At 43.5% G+C, this 18,884-nt stretch overlaps 1 protein-coding gene across 3 annotated transcripts in view; it reads right to left on the bottom strand.

Moving 5' to 3' along the window:
• The window catches only part of WBP4 (WW domain binding protein 4), a 36,915-nt gene extending 18,763 nt beyond the window's left edge, over positions 1–18,152 (bottom strand). Inside the window, exons 1-6 of one of the 3 annotated variants that reach the window (XM_050949642.1) lie at positions 17,944–18,152; positions 7,023–7,095; positions 5,653–5,715; positions 5,422–5,545; positions 4,483–4,653; positions 3,337–3,392 (exon numbers count right to left, since the gene is read on the bottom strand). In XM_050949642.1, the coding sequence (XP_050805599.1) occupies positions 3,337–3,392; positions 4,483–4,653; positions 5,422–5,545; positions 5,653–5,715; positions 7,023–7,095; positions 17,944–18,137 (681 nt within the window). In that variant the 5' untranslated portion in view covers positions 18,138–18,152. Of the gene's footprint in view, positions 1–3,336; positions 3,393–4,482; positions 4,654–5,421; positions 5,546–5,652; positions 5,716–7,022; positions 7,096–13,471; positions 13,595–17,641; positions 17,772–17,943 lie in introns of those variants that run through there. The other 2 variants (XM_050949661.1, XM_050949651.1) reach the window with 2 other exon arrangements.
• Positions 18,153–18,884: the final 732 nt, after the last annotated feature.

Below are 18,884 nucleotides of genomic sequence, written 5' to 3'. Positions count from 1 at the left end.
TTTAAGAAGTGCATACTGGACATGAACCTTCGAAATATCCCTTAAGCTGCACACAGATCTAGCCTGCAACGTTATTTTTACATTAATGTATGTGGAATTATAATTAATCACATACACAACAGTCTTGACTTCATGCAATGCTAGACTGCATTTTTTTAAAAAGTCAAGTAAATCAAAAATTAAGATTCGCTTTGTAACATTTTTGATACTATATATAGCAGGGGTCGGCAACCTTCGGCACATGACCCATCAGGGTAATCCACTGGCGGGCCACGAGGGGGGGCCGTGCCCGTGGACGGTCAACGTAAACAAAATGTCTCCTGGCCCGTCAGCGGATTACCTTGATGGGCCACGTGCTGAAGGCTGCCGACCTTGCTATATAGAAATCTTTGTATATTTGCTGGTGAAATGAAATCAGTTGATTCGGAGAAGAAAAACAACCCCTTGTGAATACATTTTCTCAAGGTTTTGTTCTTGCAGTTTTACAGTGTATTAGTTTAAATAAGAGGAAACAAAAGAAAAATTGCTTAGCATAACTAGAAAGCAGACAACAAAAAACAGCCTGTGGTGCAACTTGGCCCTTTCTATTATAGCACAATCTATTAGGGTTATGCGATGTATTCTGGGCATGATCCAGCAGAGCACTAAAGCAGATGCTTAACATGGTATGGTATGGTATGACCCAAGCATGGTATGACCCAAGAACCCCTTAATGCCAGCTGTCAGGGGCATTGCAGGAATATCTTGATTCTGGTATGTACACTCTGGTTCACCGAAGAATATCAATCTTGAATGAAAGCTGGAGTCACATTGGTGAACAGGGCGAAACTTCCATCTTGCGCCCCCCCCGCGCACCCGCCCTGAGGTGCCCCCCCCACGGTAGCTCCTCCCCTCCACCCTGAGGTGCCCCCCCGTGGTAGCTCCCCCCCTCCACCCTGAGGCACCCCCCTTGCGGCAGCTCCCCAGCCCCAACCCTGAGGCATCCCCCCGTCCCAGCTCATCCCTGCCCTGCCTCCTCCCCGAGCACGCCATGGCCGCTTCCCTTCTCCCGCCTCCCAGGCTTGCAGCATCTAAGCTGATAGGCGCCACAAGCCTGGGAGGCGGGAGAAGGGAAGCGGCTACGGCGTGCTCGGGGAAGAGGCAGGGCAAGGGTGAGTTGGGGCGAGGAGTTCCCCTGCGTGCTGCCCCCCCGCCTTACTTGCTGCAGGTGGCCCTCCTTGTGCTCTCCTGCCCCAGCTCCCTCCGCCTAAATGCCGGAGGCGACCAGGGCGGCCGAAGATCTGTCTGCTGTGGTCACTGCCGACGAAAATGGTGCCCCCCAAATGCCAGTACCCTAGGCGACCGCCTAGGTCGCCTAAATGGTTGCACTGGCCCTGATTGTGGAATGTATGTACGCATATTATGTAAGGAGTTATACATACAGACTTCACCCAAACAAAATACTTCTGTAACTAACACACATGCACACAAAATATATTTTTGAAGACTGTAGCAAGGCATTATTCACCAGCAGAGGTGACAATCAGGTTGTCCAACAGCCAGGAGGTAAGATATGTATATCTCTCTATTGGGATGTAAATTAAGTATTGCACACTAACACAATGGATGTCCACTTACATACAAAGTTAAATGTTATCAAAGAGATGTGAAGTCAACAGGGAAGCAGCACACAGGAGAAACAAGCCACATGTACCACCATGAACTTTGGAGGTATATGTAGAAGGCAAAGAAGACACCCCCTCATCCTGCCCATCGAAGTTAATGGACAGCACATTTGCATTCAAGAAAACAAGATCACAACCAGCCTTTGTGGAAAACACTGCAGACTGGGTGAGACAAAACTTCTTTAGATAAGAGGTTAACCTGAAGAAGGAAGAAGAGCTCTGTGTAGCTTGAAAGCTTGTCTCTCTCTCTCATATCCAGAAGTTGGTCCAATAAAAGATATTACCTCACCCACCTTGTCTCTCTCTACATCTATGAGCATTTATATAGCTCTTACCACTGTAGTAGCTAAACTTCAGTACACAGCACTGGTTTATTACTCCACCCTGTAAGTTTGTGTGAGGTCTAAGAAGAAAGTTAACTTTCTGAAGTTTAGCTACTACAGTTTTAAGAGATATATAAATGCTGATGAACATACAGAGAGACAAGGTGGGTGAAGTAATATCTTTCATCGGACCAACTTCTGTTGGTGAAAGAGAGACAAGTTTTCGAGCTACACAAAGCTCTTCTTTTTCCTTCTTTCTTCAGGAAGTTAACCTTCTGCTGGCTGTAAAGCAAGGAGAATCCCTGAACCTAACTAGAAATCCAGTATACATACAACATGGGGAAGGCACCATTGCTTTCAGCATTTCCTACTTCGTTTGCTTATGGTTGCAATCTTAACACACATTATTTATTATTTGTTTTTCCATTTCATTTCCTCAGTGTAGTTTAAACAAGAAAATAACAATTCTGCAGCATTTTGCACAACTCCATAAATTGCAACACTACATTAGATATGCTGAAACCTTAACTCTAAAATCAGGAAGCTGAATTAAAAACAAAACTGTGCAACTATATAGCTGCAAGAAACACATATATGCAGCACTGTGGAGTTCCACAAATACTGCACTACATAGTTGCATAGGATTTACTGCAATTAATGTTTCAAAAAATGAATAGACATAATTTAATCTGCATAAAAGAAACAAGCAAAATTTTAAATTGCTTATAGGTGGAATTGCTCAGGCAAACTTAATTCTGGCATTTCTTAACTTTTGAGTGCTTGACTTTGCAACATTAACATTCTTTTAACATAGTTTTTGGGTGCGTGTACACACACACACACACACTCACACACACTCTGCATGTATACCCTACAAATAATGTTTCCTAAATGAGAACTAGCCACATGTAAAAAGTTTAAAACATTAGTCATTTCCAAGCAAAAGAATCTTAAGAATTATTTTAAAATGTGAACGTATAATTTTTTTTCCTGTGTTGACTAATTTGCAAAAGGCAGAACAGGATTTGTTTGATTTTTTCCAGAAAGATTCAGCTTTTTTGGCTGAAACACTGCATCAAATGTTTGACTCCAAAAGAATAATTTTTAAAAAGTTATTCGCAACTGAAAACAGGAGTTGGTAATGAAAGCTGAGTTTTAACGTTAACTGTAGGTTTCACAGCTCTATGTATTCAAGCTACAATATATTTTTCTAAGATCCACAAAATGTAGGTTGTTTGAATTCAATATCGTGAATAATACATGCATGAGAGATAAGTCAATTAGGGAGCAAAAAGTTTTGTAAAGAAAGCCATAAGAACAAAGAAATAGTACAAATAACATTTGATTACCATTTGTGAGTTCCGAGAGTTGTCTTGAAATCCTTCAGGTTTCTCCCACTGTGATTCTTCAAACAGAAACATATTTCATTTACCATTTCTGAAACCATTTCAATATTTACTATCCACTATTATGACAAATAGTTGACTAGAACATATTGCAGTTGTGTATGCTCACCCATGCATGACTAATATATGTATTACACATTTAAAAAGAAATCACACTGGGTCAGATTGTGATCCCCTTACTCCACTGAAGTAACTGAGACTAAATGTGGAGTAAGGATATGACAATCTGGCCTACTATGACTTGTAAATTTCTATTGTATTATAGTTAATATACAGTTGTCCTATAAGAAGATATTTTAAATGTACTACAATCAGCCAAGAGAGATTGAGAAACACAAGACTTTCACGGTTTGGAAGTTAAGAAGGACTGAGAATTACATCAATGTCAGTGCCTAAGAGAAACCGTGTGTAATATACCCATCTAATCATAATATAGGACCCCTTCAGCGCTCAACAGCAAACACATTCATTAAGACCCTATCAACACATTGTGTTCCTGACCCCAAATAAGGTGATCAGTTTAATCCTGTGCAGGTAAACAAGAAACCCAGTAATCATAGTCTAATCTCATTATCTCATTTACCCTAAAATACTATTGGTACTCAAATAATTACCCATTTTATACTTGAGTCCTGATAAAGTGGATTCTGATTGCCCTTTTTTGGGTGGGAGGTGGAGAGGGGATTAACCTTCTCTGTATTTAAATATAATCTTTGTAGGGTGTCAAGAACTTCAAGTTCTTGACACCCATGCATCTGACGAAGTGGGTATTCACCCACGAAAGCTCATGCTCCAAAACGTCTGTTAGTCTATAAGGTGCCACAGGACTCTTTGCTGCTTTTAAAGAACTTCAAGGAATGTTCATGAGTTCTCCTGTTATTTACTGATTAATAAAAGATCAACAAGGCCCATCTTAAGCTCTGGACACTCTCAGATAATTATAAAAGTCATGAATTTATAATATATAATTGTTCACATACTAATACTCAACTTATCAACACAGAGAGTGGAAGGTTAGCAAAGTGTATGGTGCCCTGCTTTGTTCAGAAGGAATAACTAGATCAGTATTAGTTCCTTGCCATTATTTACCTCCGGTTACAGTATTGTAGTAATACATGTAACCCTCAGGGGAAAGTCCTTGCACCCATTCCTTTGTTTCATCCGATGGCACTTCTGAGGTGACTTTTCTCTTCTTTTTCTTTTCCTTCTTTTCTTTCTTTTCCTCCGGTTTACTTTGTGTTGAACTGGGACTTACAGAATCTTAAAGAAAACAACACCCACATTTTTCAGAGTTATAATCAGAATTTACTTATTGGGCATTCCTCATACAGACAACAGCAAATATCAACTTAGTCCAAAGTAGTTTCTTCTTTCATGATATATTATATATCAAAAGCTTTTCTAGTATAACACTATACTATTATGAATCAGCCTGAGAATCACCAGGAGAAACAAGCTGAAAAATTTAAATTCAAGGATTACCTCAGAGCTATTGAGCACGGAGTCAACAGAAGCTAGAAACCAGAAGAGTTATGGAGGAGACAGTCTCCATAGAGGGTTCAAACTAATAGGACTAATTTAAAAAATGGTGGTTTACCCTCATGGTAACAGAACAAAAGCACAAAATGGGAGGAGATTAAAAGAAGAAAAAAGGACTCAGTTAAGGGATGGATGCAAGCTCAACTATTAGCTATGCACTAGTCTCCATTGGGAAAATTGGGACCCATAATTAATGACTGGTGCAGCTCCACCAGTAACTGTAATAATAGAAACTGTACAGTAGATAGTGCTTAGGCACTTTTTCTACCACCTGAAGTATACTGAGGGTTAGAAGACATGACGGTAAAAACCCTGCTTACACAATTTAACAGCTTCTACTATTGCTAACAGTGTGGCAAATTATCTGTCCCATTTTTGCCAACGTAAACACAATTCTGCAGTTTCTGCAAAACTAATACAAAAGAAAGTCCTGTTCCATATTATCTCTATTGCTGCCTTTAAGCCTTTTCTGGCAGCTACAGGAACTACCTGACTTAACTCCAAGCCTTTTCAGATCCTCTTGATATGCTTTCAGTGCAGCTTCCTCCATTGCTGCAAATTCCTTTGACATTTTTTCTTCTTCTTTTGCCTTTTCCATACTTTTCTTTTTAATCTACAATTTAAAAAAGGGGGGTGGGGGAGAGAAGAAATAGACCAAAGTCATAAATAAAAGAGATAAAAAGTTAAATGTTTAGAGAAAAAAGGAAAAATTCAATTTACCTCACTAATTTTCTTTGCCACATTTTCCTTATGGTTCTTCCCCCTTTCATGAAATTCAATGCTCTTAAAGAGAAAAAAAGTAAATTAAAATACAATGACAAAATAATTTGCAGGAAATTATTTTCCTTTGGTAAACTACAAATATATACCTAGACAAGAAGAAAAATTTATTTAAGCTGGAGTTAAGACTGAATGTACCTAACAATAACGCAGATAAAAATTGTTATGAAAAAGTCCAACCATTAGAAACTTAGGAAATACAAAGTAAAGTTTAAACGTAAAAGAAACCCAGCAGTAGAAAGAATGGAAATGAAGTTATATTCTGAAAAATGGAATGGTGAAGTTTTATATTGACTGGGTCTCAGTGACATCAGATGTTTTGTATGGGGTTTTAATTTAAAAAATATATATATTAAACAAATTAAAGAGCAGTGACCCCCGTGGGGTTTGGGAGTTTTGCATGGTCCATGGTTCTCTAGCTCCCAGGTCCTGTAGACTTTAGAAGATCTGCACAGAGACAAAGCTTCAAGACAATGATGGGTATTTACCTGGGTGGTTTTTACTGCACCAGGAAAAACTAGTTAGTCCCAGTTCAAGACATTTTCTGTTTTAAAAACTGTTTTATTGATGCATACCACATCACACTTCATTTTAGTTACATATTCAAAGGATCAAATTCAATAAGGAAGTAGATTTGGATATTAATTTAGGGTTGTACAAATAAAAAGTAAAACTGCAGTAAGGGTAATACTAATATATGCAATAAAATATTGAACTTTGGAATGTCTGTATACATTTTGGTTCAGTATTTTCTCTAGGAAATTATACATCATGACTCATATTTCAGTTTTCAGTATTATATATATATACTGCAAAACTATTACCATATTAGTAAATATTTTTCAGTCATTTTCATTAGTATAGTCTAAGAATAATTTTATTTTTCCCAGTTAAACTGGGTTTACACCGATATTTACCAGTGCCCTGTCCAGGTTAGTTTTTCACAGGAAATGGCCAACCGTGCTTCAAGATGGAGGAAAATTCAAAATTATGGAGCCTGAGAAAATGGAACTTGATTCTTCAGACCTTTTACACATAAATAAGGAATGCAGGATCATGCCTTAGGGCTCCAGTCTTGGATTGAGGTCCACAGAAATACAGGAGATTCTTAATGCAGCATCCAGGTCTTAATTTGCAAGTCTTTTTTTCCCTAGTTTTATAGCTAACATGGCTTACAAAGGCATATTTAAAACAAACAAACACTGGGCAAACATTACTTTACATGTCAGTAAACAATACTAAAAAAATATTTAAAAGCATACAATTGATATTCTAGTACTAGTAATATTACACTAACTAGACCAACATACAGGCTTGTTGTCTGCTATCCAGCACTTGCAGTAACCACAGAATTTCTTTGGCTGTGATTTCCAGTAATCAGCCCTAAAGATAAACAAACAAATAAATAAATTAGAAAAAAAATTAGGTAGATTTATGCATAATCAGAAACAAAATAACCAAAGTAAAAAGTTCTGAAACAGAGAGCATCAGAAACCAAGTCCAGCCTTGCCATGGTGCTTGGTTGTGCTGTAAAGGATTTCTTCTGCACAAGTTTTTGTGGACAGTTTAGAGTCCCTATTTTAGGCTAAAAACAATATTTATTAATGACTTTGACTGTTTCACAAAATAGATCAGAAGTTCTCAACTTAGAGATTGTGCCCAAGCTGTTATCTGTGGCTTTGTAAAAATTTCCACAGACCCAAAGACTTCACTTACAACAAAAATTATGTTTTTGGTGCTTCTATAGTCAGGTAACCTTCCAAATATTAACAGCTGCAGTAGTTAGGCTTATTGAATATGTAACACTGGGGAATGCACAATTCATGATATCTGCAATAAAAATGTACACTAGGAAATTTTTTAAACTATCAACATAACATAAATACGTACTTCAGCTATATAGCATGATTTTAAATAAAAAATGTAGTGCTATACTATTTTGTGGAGAGGGAAAGATATATTTTTGGACAACTCAAAACTGTGCAAAGGATTCTGGAACAGGTATGGAATAGATTCTAGGTTATGTCCCAAAATGTATTAGGCCAAAGACTGGAAAATTTGAAATAGGCAATTAAAGAGCCAGGTCCACAGCACCTGTTGGACCTTCTCTCTTGGTTGAGAAGTTGTTCCTAAACTATCTCTAATTCTTTTAACAAATGGAAAGTGAATCCCCATGATAATCCCTGGTTAACTTTTGAGAGGCAGAGGAACAGTTTCACTTTTAAGGCTCTAGTCTTCGAAGTGAATGAGCATTAATAGCACTGTTAAAGGACTACACATTCATAAAACTTCAAGTAGTATATCATGTGGGACTCTCTATCTGCTAAAAGAGAAAATACAGAAAAATCAAAAAAAGTGCTAAAGTCACCAAAAGTCAAGAAATGAAAGAGGTGAGGTTCCTAAACTATTAACTCTGCTACATTACCCATATGTATATTCTATTCTTGTTTTCCTTAATAAATGCGTCATTTAGTAGGTTACTCCATTCTGCCATTACATCCCTGTCATAAACAGATAAGTAAGAGTTAATAGAACAGAAGTACTTCATATCTCTTTTGCCTGGAAAGGGTTAACAAGATCAGTGAGCCTGGCTGTCACCTGACCAGAGGACCAATCAGGGGACAGGATACTTTCAAATCTTGAGGGAAGGAAGTTTTTGTGTGTGCTGTTAGTGTTTGGTTGTTGTTCTCTCTGGGTTCTGAGAGTGACCAGACGTGCAACCAGGTTTCTCTCCAATCTCCCTGATACAGGTTCGTATAGATTCAAAATAGTAAGTATTAGAAGATAAGGCGAGTTAGGCTTATGTTTGTTTTCTTTATTTGCCAATGTGTATTTGGCTAGAAGGAGTTCAAATGTATATTTGGCTGGAAGGAGTTCAAATTTGTATTTTGCTGAAAGGATTTTAATTTGTACTTGTATACTTAGGCTGGGAGGGTATTCCCAGTGTCTATAGCTGAAAGACCCTGTAACATATTCCATCTTAAATTTATAAAGATAATTTTTCCTGTTTTTTTTTCTTTAATTAAAAGCTTTTCTTGTTTAAGAACCTGATTGTTTTTTTATTCTGGTGAGACCCCAGGGGACTGGGTCTGGATCCACCAGGGAATTGGAGGGGAGAAAGGAGGGAAGGGGGAGAGAAAGGTTAATTTTCTCTCTCTGTGTTAGGATTACTTTCTCTCTCAGGGAGAATCTGGGAGGAGGAGAGAGAAGGAGGGGGAAAGGTGAATTTTCCTCTCTGTTTTAAGATTCAAGGAGTTTGAATCACAGTGATCTTCCAGGGTAACTCAGGGAGGGGAAGCCTGGGAGAGGCAACGGTGAGGGAAAGGGTTTACTTTCCTTGTGTTAAGATCCAGAGGGACTGGGTCTTGGGGGTCCCCGGGCAAGGTTTTGGGGGGACCAGAGTGTACCAGGCACTGGAATTCCTGGTTGGTGGCAGCGCTACAAGTACTAAGCTGGTAATTGAGCTTAGAGGAATTCATGCTGGTACCCATCTTTTGGATGCTAAGGTTCAGAGTGGGGAATTATACCATGACAATCCCGTAGGAGTCACTGGGCTCTGCACAGGCACTGGAGCCTGTGCGAGCACATTTAAGGGTTGGACTGTGGCCTACAGCGGAAATCTTGGCTTCACTGAAGTCAAACAGAAAATTCCAATTGTCCTCAATGGAGCCAAGATTTCATCCCATGTTGTTAAATGTGTAACAAACATAAAGGATGTGGATGTGCAATATTGCAGACTTTAATCCTACTGCATTTCATGTGTGATTTTAACTGTGACAACTATGGCTCCAACCCTCCGAAGACTTATACACATGCTCAATTTTATGCACTGAGTAGTCCCACTAGGAGACTATTAAAAGGGGTAGATTTCCTGGTCACCAAGCTAATTTCATGTCACTTAAAGGAAACTGAGACTGTCACCAGAGACAATCCCCCCTGTAAGGAGAATCTCCACCATCTCAGTGGAACACTAGAACCCTTCCCCCATTTGGAATATAGACGCTCCCTGACTTATGCAAGTGTTCCGTTCCAGAACGCCTTGCATAAGTAGAATTTTGTGTAAGTCGGGGACGTATACCCGACAATTACGCAAAAAAAAAACCCAAAACAAACCCCGTGCCCCACTTACGGAACTTTTTCCATAAGTGCGGGTTTGCGTAAGTCAGGTTTGTGTAACCCGGGGAGCGTCTGTAACAGCAAGAAGGGGTGTGTCAAAGTCCTGCAAGGGACAGGCCAGGGATGGTGAAGTGAGGCTCCATTATGTCCAATATTCCACTGGCAAAAGGTTGCTTAATTAAGCCTGGTCTATTGTGATTTTTTTTAATCGATATACTAAAGCAGGGGTTGACAACCTCTGGCATGTGGCTCACCAGGGTAAGCACCCTGGTGGGCTGGGCCAGTTTGTTTACCTGCTGCGTCAGCAGGTTCAGCCAATCGCGGCTCCCACTGGTCGCAGTTCGCCGTCTCAGGTCAATGGGGGCTGTGAGAAGCAGCACAAGCCGAGGGATGTGCTGGCCGCGGCTTACCGCAGCCCCCATTAGCCCCAGTGGGAGCTGTGATTGGCCAAATCTGCCAACGCGGCAGGTAAACAAACTGGCCTGGCCCGCCAGGGTCCTTATCCTGGCGAGCCACGTGCGAGAGGTTGCCGACCCCTGTACTACACTGATACATGCACGAGTATGGATGCAGTTATATTGCTGAAGAGCACCTTTATACAGATATAACTGTGTCCACAGTAGTGAGATCATGCCACTGTAACTATACTGGTATAGTTAAAGCAGTACAACTTTCTAGTGTAGACTAGGCCTAAGGCACCAGAATCAGGGAACTATAAGCAGCTCCCTCAGAAACATGCCTCTGCACTGTACCTGTGCTATGCTTGCTACAAGCCCATGGTGCATAAAGTTAAGCACATGCTTAGCTGTTTGTGAGATTGAGGCATAAATTTGTTAAGCACTGTGCATATTTACCAAGTGTTAAGTTGTTTACATGAAGAAAAGTTTATTCTCTTTTTGAAATATGCTACATTAAAAAATTATCATATATCAAAGGTAACTGGATATATGTTAAAATAATACTTGAAACAGAAATGGTCAATGTAGTAAAGAAAGATGTAAATCAGGCATCTGTTCTGGGATAAGCTCTCACAGTTCTTTGATATAACAGATGGACTAGCATGACAAACATATGCAGAGATAGCTTTCTCATTGCCTAACGAAAGTACGCATTGCTAAACTGCTGATAACATACTGAGTTTTCCAGGTCCCAAATCCTTTTAACCAGGGGTTCTCACCAAAAAAAAAAAAACGTTGGTGGCCGCAGAGTGTGGCCACCAGCTCTTGCTGGTGGTTGCTCTGACAATTTTTCCTAAAATACTTAATTAACTTCAGGAAAATCACATAAATATGCACATATCCATGTCCAAAGCATTATAATTTATTTATGTAAGGTTTTTTGCAGACTCAGTAATCAAAATAACATACAGTTCTCTATTCCTAACTGGATCTAAACAGAATAAAAACACAAATAAGGTGCTTTGCACATTGTCATGTTCTTGTCTTTTTTCTTATTGTTTCTTTTGCCTTTTGGGGGAGGGGGGGGCTGCTTTTCTTTTTTAAGACTTGCTAGCTAGTAAGTCTGCTGTGGAAACTGATAATAACAAACATACAAATGCAGCAAAGAATCCTGTGGCACCTTATAGACTAACAGAAGTTTTGGAGCATGAGCTTTCGTGGGTGAATACCCACTTCCTCAGATACTAAACATACAAATATCACTTTCACAGCACACTTACTCAGTCCCAGCAAACCCAGGGATAAATTAAGCCCTGGATGGGGAAGTGGTTATGGAGGCACTAGGGTGATGGGGCACTGAAGGAGGCAGCACGGGCCAGGGTTAATTGGGCAGGGGGAGCTCAGGGCCAGAGCCCAAAACCCTTTGCCCAGGCAATGGAGCCTGGGGATGGAGCCCAAAGTCCCACGGGTGGAGCCTGCCACCCACCACCCCAGGGCTGAAGCCCAATCCTACACCAGGGAAGGTGGGGAACACACACCGGCTGTCTGCTCCTCCAGCTTTTCTGGCCCCAGAGACAGCCAGGACCCAACCACTGCTGGCAGCCCCAGGGGAGTGGCCGCTGCTTTGCCCCTTCCCCCGCATCACCACCCAGCAGGCTGTGGCTGCTAGAAAAGCCCTTTGTGACTACAGGCGGCCACAATACCCGCATTTGATAAACATTCCTTTAAACAATACAACAGATTGGGATATATCTGCACCAAATTGTGTACTCCATTTTGTCATGTAACTTCCATTTTGTATTATAACCTTCATTTTTTGCTATGTGCTGAACAGGTTTGATCTTGCCCAAGGCAAGTCTATTATGATGAATTCCTGACAGCCACCCTGCACAGGAAAGGTGTTTGATGCCTTGTTGAAGAACTATGACTGAAAAGCCAACACAGAGCTACTTAGGGTCATGAACTATCTCCCAGTTGTCCAGCCCCAAGGACAATGTTTTTCGTACATGGCTTGTACATCTGCCGTTTCTCAGTCTGGGCACATGACACTAGAGACTGTATTTGGGGGGTGGATTTCTCAGAGGAGGGGTCAGCCCCTTGGAAGCAAGATGTGTAGGACAGAAAAGGCAGGAGGTCGGTCTCTGCCCAGCCTGAAACACTGAGAAACCTCAGACTCACAGAAGGGATAAGAGTGAGACAAAACGAGTGAAGGGTTTGTCTCAGAACTTCTGTTATTTTGCAGAGATCTGTAACTCTCTGTGTCTTTTAAGATTAAAGTTACTGTGGTTAAGAAATTCCTTTGCTAAGGCTGTGTTCCTTACTTTCCTTCAAGTTGCCTCTGAAGGGGTGGAACTAGAAGCCCGAGTGACCCCAGCCGAGATGGAACTCTGTGTAAATGACCGAGAAGAGGCAAGGGAGGTAAGAGGCACTGTTTTCAGGGTTTTTGGTGGTTGGACTGTAGATAAGATAGTTTGAGATCATGTAATTAAAAGCTGTATCATAATGCACACATAAAATGGCAAGTTAAAGTTGCACAAGCAATCTTTATTTCAGCATTTCCTAACTTTTCAGCACTTGACTTTGCAATCTGAATGTTCTTTTATCATTTTGCAGGGGATATAATTACTTATACAGTGTCAAATTACTGCTTTGCAATCCTGTTTAAAGACAAGTTTCTTGCCCCAAATGCCTGTATAGTCTAAGGCTCCAATTCTTCAAAGATGCATGCATGTGTTTATCTTTAAGCATGTGAGTAGTTCCACTGAACTGAATAGTTATTCTGGAATAGCTCCCCATGTGGATACTCTATTCCAGAAAAAAGTCATTTTAATTGCATAATAATCAGTGTGCTTCCAAAGTGATGGCCAATCTCCCTGCAGGGGCATATTTAGGACAGGCCATCCCATTCCTGCAGGAAAGAGCCCTGGTGGAGTGTGACATGTCTGTGCCCAGCAGTGGCATTGAAGGAGGCTTTCACGGGGTACAGCAGAGTTTAGGACTGAAGACAGGGCAGGGGACACAGGGCTCCAGGCCTAGAGTTTGGCACAGTGGATGTAGGGAGCCATAGGCTAGGGTGAGGGCAGCAAGTGAAGTAGAGGCTTGCAATCAAGCCAAGACCCAATGGGACCACCCAATTACAACGTTCGAGTTGTGTCAGGTATCAAAACAACTTGATGGGCTCAGATTTGGACTGGCTGTGGTCTGGTCAGGATTGGATTGGGCTTTAAAATTAGGGTTGAACAGACCTCTAGAAGCCAGTAGGGAACGAGTTCTCCTGGTACTGTGAACAGGGGTCCAGGTCAACGGCCACAACTGCTCACCCCAGGGAAGGCTTTCACAGCATCTTCGCCCAATAACTGCTCCTCAAAATGGCAGAGAAAGCATAGTCTTGGGACCTGCAGGCAAGGGCATGGGGCAAAAATCAAGCTCTGAGTTAATGGGAACATTTACGTTGACTTTCAGGGGGTCAGGATTTCACCTATTGTGTGCTAGTCTCACCTTGAAATTTTTCTCACATTTCAATGCTAATAGATATATGTATCCTGAATTTTCAGCTGATGTGACAATACAGGTTTACCTGCTCAGGATGCTAAAACTAGGAAGCACCAGTCTAGCTTTATGTGATATTTATCCCAACTTGCCTAATTTCTTTAACAGAAATCATTTTAAATTCACAGTGCTATTTGACTAAAGATTACCCAGCCTTTTTCCTGGGAAAAGACATGAACATTGTATCACTGTTATCAAAAATCTGCAGACAGTCCTGCAACTGGATGCTTCTTGATTTAAAAGAGAGGGGGCTGATGGTAGAGCCTTTTCTGTAAACAACAGGTCAGGAACAAGCTCTCCCATTCCCAACCCTGTCCAAAATGACCCTGGACCTATTGGTCTTCAGGCAAGCTGCAAGATGCATCAATTTATGTGGGCTGTGGCAGAGGGTGGGATTTGATGAGGGTTATAACTGCATTGGAAAGAGGAGTTTCGTGTTTTGCTGCGGGCTGATTGTCAGTGGATAAGATGCTATTTAATTTTATTTCTCAGCTGTAATTTGTTTCCATTCAACATTCCCCTCCTCCCCCCTTTTATTACTGTATAATTCCAAAGAAATAAAATAACACAGGCACCTATCATAGATTATCCGAGTTGGAAGGGACCTCAGGAGGTCATCTAGTCCAATCCCCTGCTTGAAGGGGGAACCAATCCCCAGACTGATTTTTACCCCAGATCCTTAAATGGCCCCCTCAAGGACTGAATTCACAACCCTGGATTTAGCAGACCAATGCTCAAACCACTGTGCTATCCCTCCTCCCCCCAAAGGTCATTGAGTCCAGCCTCCTGCCTTTACTAGCAGAACCAAGTACTGATTTTGCCCCAGATTCCTAAGTGACTCCCCTCAGGGGGTGAACTCACAGCCCTAGGTTTAGCAGGCCAATGCTCAAACCACTGAGCTATCCCTCCCGCGGGTCCTGCAAGGGAATTTCCATAGGATGTATGTGCTCATACAATGGGTCTGGGCTGGTGCAGCATCTATCTGTGTGGATTAGGGCCTTGGATTATCAATTATTTAAAAAGTCAGTTTTTCTATTATGTAAAGCAATATAAACATCTACAGCAGTACATAAGAGTAAATTCACAACTGGATCAGTGCAGTCATATCCTTGCACACACATGGAGCTCCATGGGATTCCACTGCGTAGACTGAGCTACAGGATCTGGCCTGCTTCTCAAACAAACTAAAAACAAAAACATTGCACAATGGTTGGGGAATTGTGCAATAAAAATGCTAGCAATAATTACAGTTAGGGCTGGTCTACACTAAAGCTGTAAAGTCGACCTAAATTATACTACTTCAGTTAACACTAAGTTATGTAATGGAAGTCAACATAACTTAGGTCGACTTACAGCAGTGTCTACACTGTGCTGTGTTGACGGGAGATGCTCTCCTGCATATTTACATTAAGCTTCTCAGGGAGCTGGAGTACAAATTCGATGGGAGAGTGCTCTGACATCGACTTAGCAGGTCTTCACCAGACCAGCTAAATCGACACTGCTGCATCGACTGTAGCAGTGCCAATTTAGTCGTAAGTATAGACATGCCCTTAATCACTGTTGTAGCTAGAATAGTTGATACTAATGTGGACAGGGCCCAGGTTACACCATCTAATACTCATTTGCTGCAATATGCTATTGAATTAAGTTTTAGTATCTTTGGAGTCCATTATATTAAATGCAAAGATATGTATTATTGTGGTCCTGTGTGATCGAAGGACTGAACTATGGAGATTGCTGAACTGTATGTGAACCTAACCTTTTGAAGCTATGCCTTGAGGAAAAAAACACTATATGCTGATTACCTATTCATCAAGACTGGAGATGAAAGGCCCAAACTGCATAAAGATTAGGCTGATTTACCCAGTCTGTGCATGTGAAGGATTGACTCCTACCTGAGCACTTGCGTAGCAGGGGTAGAGTGATTTTGGTAAGCTTATTAGCATGCACGTAGGTTCTTTTATTGTTTATGTTTTCTCTGTAATGTGATCACTTTAAGAATAAATTAGCTTGCTTAGAATGAGATGTGTGGTAACTTATAACTAGGCAATTACACTTTTAATAACCTCTGGAGAGAGAGAGAGTAAGGCCAGAATCTGTGCTTGTTTAGCCATCCAGGTTTGCTGGGAATAACAATGTTAGCAGGGAACCATGCAGCCTGCAAAAAACTCCAATTTCAAGTTTCAGAGTACCAGCTGTGTTAGTCTGTATCCATAAAAAGAACAGGAGTACTTGTGGCACCTTAGAGACTAAAAAATTTACTTGAGAATAAGCTTTTGTGGTCATCTTAATTAATTAGCCTCTTAGAGCTGCTTTGGCATCGTGTGTGTGTGTGTGTGTGTGTGTACACACACACACACTCTTCTTGTGTGTTCCATTCTACGAAGTGGGCTGTAGCCCACGAAAGCTTATGCTCAGATAAGTTTGTTAGTCTCTAAGGTGCCACAAGTACTCCAGTTTCAAGGGAGAGAGATGCAGGTTTCTGCCCGAGTGAGGGGATGATGGAGGAGCTGGGAGCCAAGTATGGCTTCACTTGCTGGACCATGGAGCAGGACTACAGGTACAGTTGCTCTGAACTGCAGCAACCTTATCATACAATAAAAGGGAAGAAAAAGACTCTAAATCAGGGGTCGGCAATCTCTGGTACATGGCTCACCAGGGTAAGCACCCTGGCTTGCTGGGCAAGTTTGTTTATCCGCCGTGTCAGCAGGTTTGGTTGATCGTGGCTCCCACTGGCTGCGGTTCACTGTCCCAGGTCAATGGGGGTGGCGGGAAACCTGTGCCGCTTCCCGCTGCCCCCACTGGCCTGGAACAGCGAACTGCAGCCAGTGGGAGCCACAGTCAGCACAGCAGGTAAACAAACTGGCCCAGCCCACCAGGGTGCTTATCCTGGCGAGCCGCGTGCCAGAGACTGCCGACCCCTGTTCTAAACCAAGTACTGGTCTGTTTCAGGTGGCATGAACAATTCATTTGTGAAATCCTAGAAGGTAGTGGAAACCATACAAAAGCACTGTTATTGCTGAGTGAAATAAATAGCACTGTATTTAAGTATATTTAGCAAATAATGCAAATTGCAGGAACATAAAGGAAGGAGATTAAAGGGACACTAGAACAAATCTTATTCACCTGACTCACATTGACTACTTAACTCATTATTAAATCGATTAAGGCCAAAACTTAAATATTGTAAGAAAAAATGTAACAGCTAAAATTAAATATTGCTGTTTCCAATCATCTAAAAGAGTATTAAATCTATGTATCTATATTGATTTCTTCAACACCACTGTATCTAGAACCACAAGCACTCAAGGAGTCCTGTTTTAGGGAATGAAATGTAAAAGGCTCCTCTGCAGTGTTTACCACCCATTGATTGCAGCACAAGAAAGTCAAGTTCACAAGAAACAGAAAGTGAAGCTGTCCAGGTTTCTTTCCACAGACTAAAACAAGAGTCACAGACACAAAACAAACAGCACCAAATGGGGGAGATGTGAATCAGGTTTGTCGAATCCTCGCTGTTAATCACCTAGGGTGTTGTTAGTGGCACAGATGAGGGATTTATTTTGAAGCAGTGATGGTTTTAAGCACACAGGCTCCTCTACTGCCCGGGCTAGGCAGAGGGGGGCACTGTGGAAGGTGAGGGTCCCTGTTGGGAGCTGGCTGCTCCCCAGCGGGGCACGTGCACTGCCGGGAAACCCCCAGCAGAGTGTATGCTGAGGCTGGCAGCCCCCTGCCCTGCACTGCGGGGAGCTGGCTGCGGGGTGTGCATGGGGAGCACGATCCGTTCCACTCACTGCACACGGCAGGGGAGAGGCTCCCTGCTCCCCCGCGCACGCACCCAGGGGCAGGGGGTTGGGACGGACACTCACATCGCCGCTGCTCTGCTGCGGGTGCAGCCGCCGCTGCTCCCAGCCCCGCGCGCCGGGCCCTTTCGAACGCCCCGAGCTGCTACGCTCAGCGGAGGCACAGTCTGGCCCGTCACAGGGTCTGGAGCTACGGGCGCCGAGAAGGTTCAAGCCGCGCTCCCCGCCCCACCCCCCGCGAGAGTCAGTCATCAGCGCTCCGCGGGGAGCCGCTGAGCAAGGGAGCCACGGCGACTCGGTGAGTGACTCGCACGCGCTACAGGTGGCGCCTAACGCCCCTTCCCCTCGTGCCAACACTCGCTGCGCACCTAGGGGGGGCGCGGGTCAGCCTCGTCGGAACTTCAGCGCCGGGGGGGGCGCTGCCCCCAGGGGCTGGCCGGGCGGTGGGGCCGGGAGCTGCACTCTCCCCGTGGCGCGAGGAGTCCCGCTGCGGGGCTGGGAGCCCCCCTGGGGCTCGGCCCGCGGCGCGGGGGTGAGGCGGGGCGAATGACACCAGCGACATGGACGGGAGCGCCTGGCTCCGGCTAGTCCCGGCTGTACGTGAGGCGCCCGCAGCCCGGCCGGGGCGCGGCGCAGCGACCCACGCGGCTGCGCCAAGTTTCCGTGGAGTTTGAGCCTCGTGAGTTCGATAACTGTCCCTCCCCCCGGTCCCTCCAATCGGCCCCCCTCACCCGGCCGCCCCAGCTCCACTCTTCCCCAGGCTGCCCCCGACCCCGCGGCTCCCCCGTGTTCCCGTCACCAGATCCCCTCGCTCCCTGTCACCAGACCCCGCTGTGTGCGCGCCCCCACGTCCCTCACCAGAAATCCCCCGTTTTTCCCCCTCTCAGCACATCCCCCCGCTTCCCCTCTCACCGGCTCCCTCGTTCCCCTGGCTCCCCTCACGGTAAACCTCCCTCCCTGTATTGCCCCTCACCAGTGGTCCTCCCCTGGGCTGCCCCTCACCAGATCCTGCCCTCAGGCTCTCCCTCTTCACCAGACCCCCCTACTCCACACTTTTCTTCATCAGACCCTGAACTCCTCCCAATCACCAGACCCAACCCCCTTGGCTCCCCCACGCCCCTGCTCACCAGAATTGCTCACCAGACCCTTTGTGCCCCCCTGGGGCTCTGCCTTCCCTTCCCCTGATCCTCTGTCCCCCCCCGGGGCTCTGCTCTGCCCTCACCTGACCTGACCCTCTGTGCCTTCCAGGGGTGTTTTCTCCCCTATACCAGATCCTCTCCCCCCATGTTGCCCCTCACCAAGACTCCTT

The sequence above is a fragment of the Gopherus flavomarginatus genome, chromosome 1 (genome assembly GCF_025201925.1).
Source record: "Gopherus flavomarginatus isolate rGopFla2 chromosome 1, rGopFla2.mat.asm, whole genome shotgun sequence".
NCBI classification, from domain to species: domain Eukaryota; kingdom Metazoa; phylum Chordata; order Testudines; family Testudinidae; genus Gopherus; species Gopherus flavomarginatus.
This window is presented reverse-complemented; position numbering and strand designations above follow the sequence as displayed.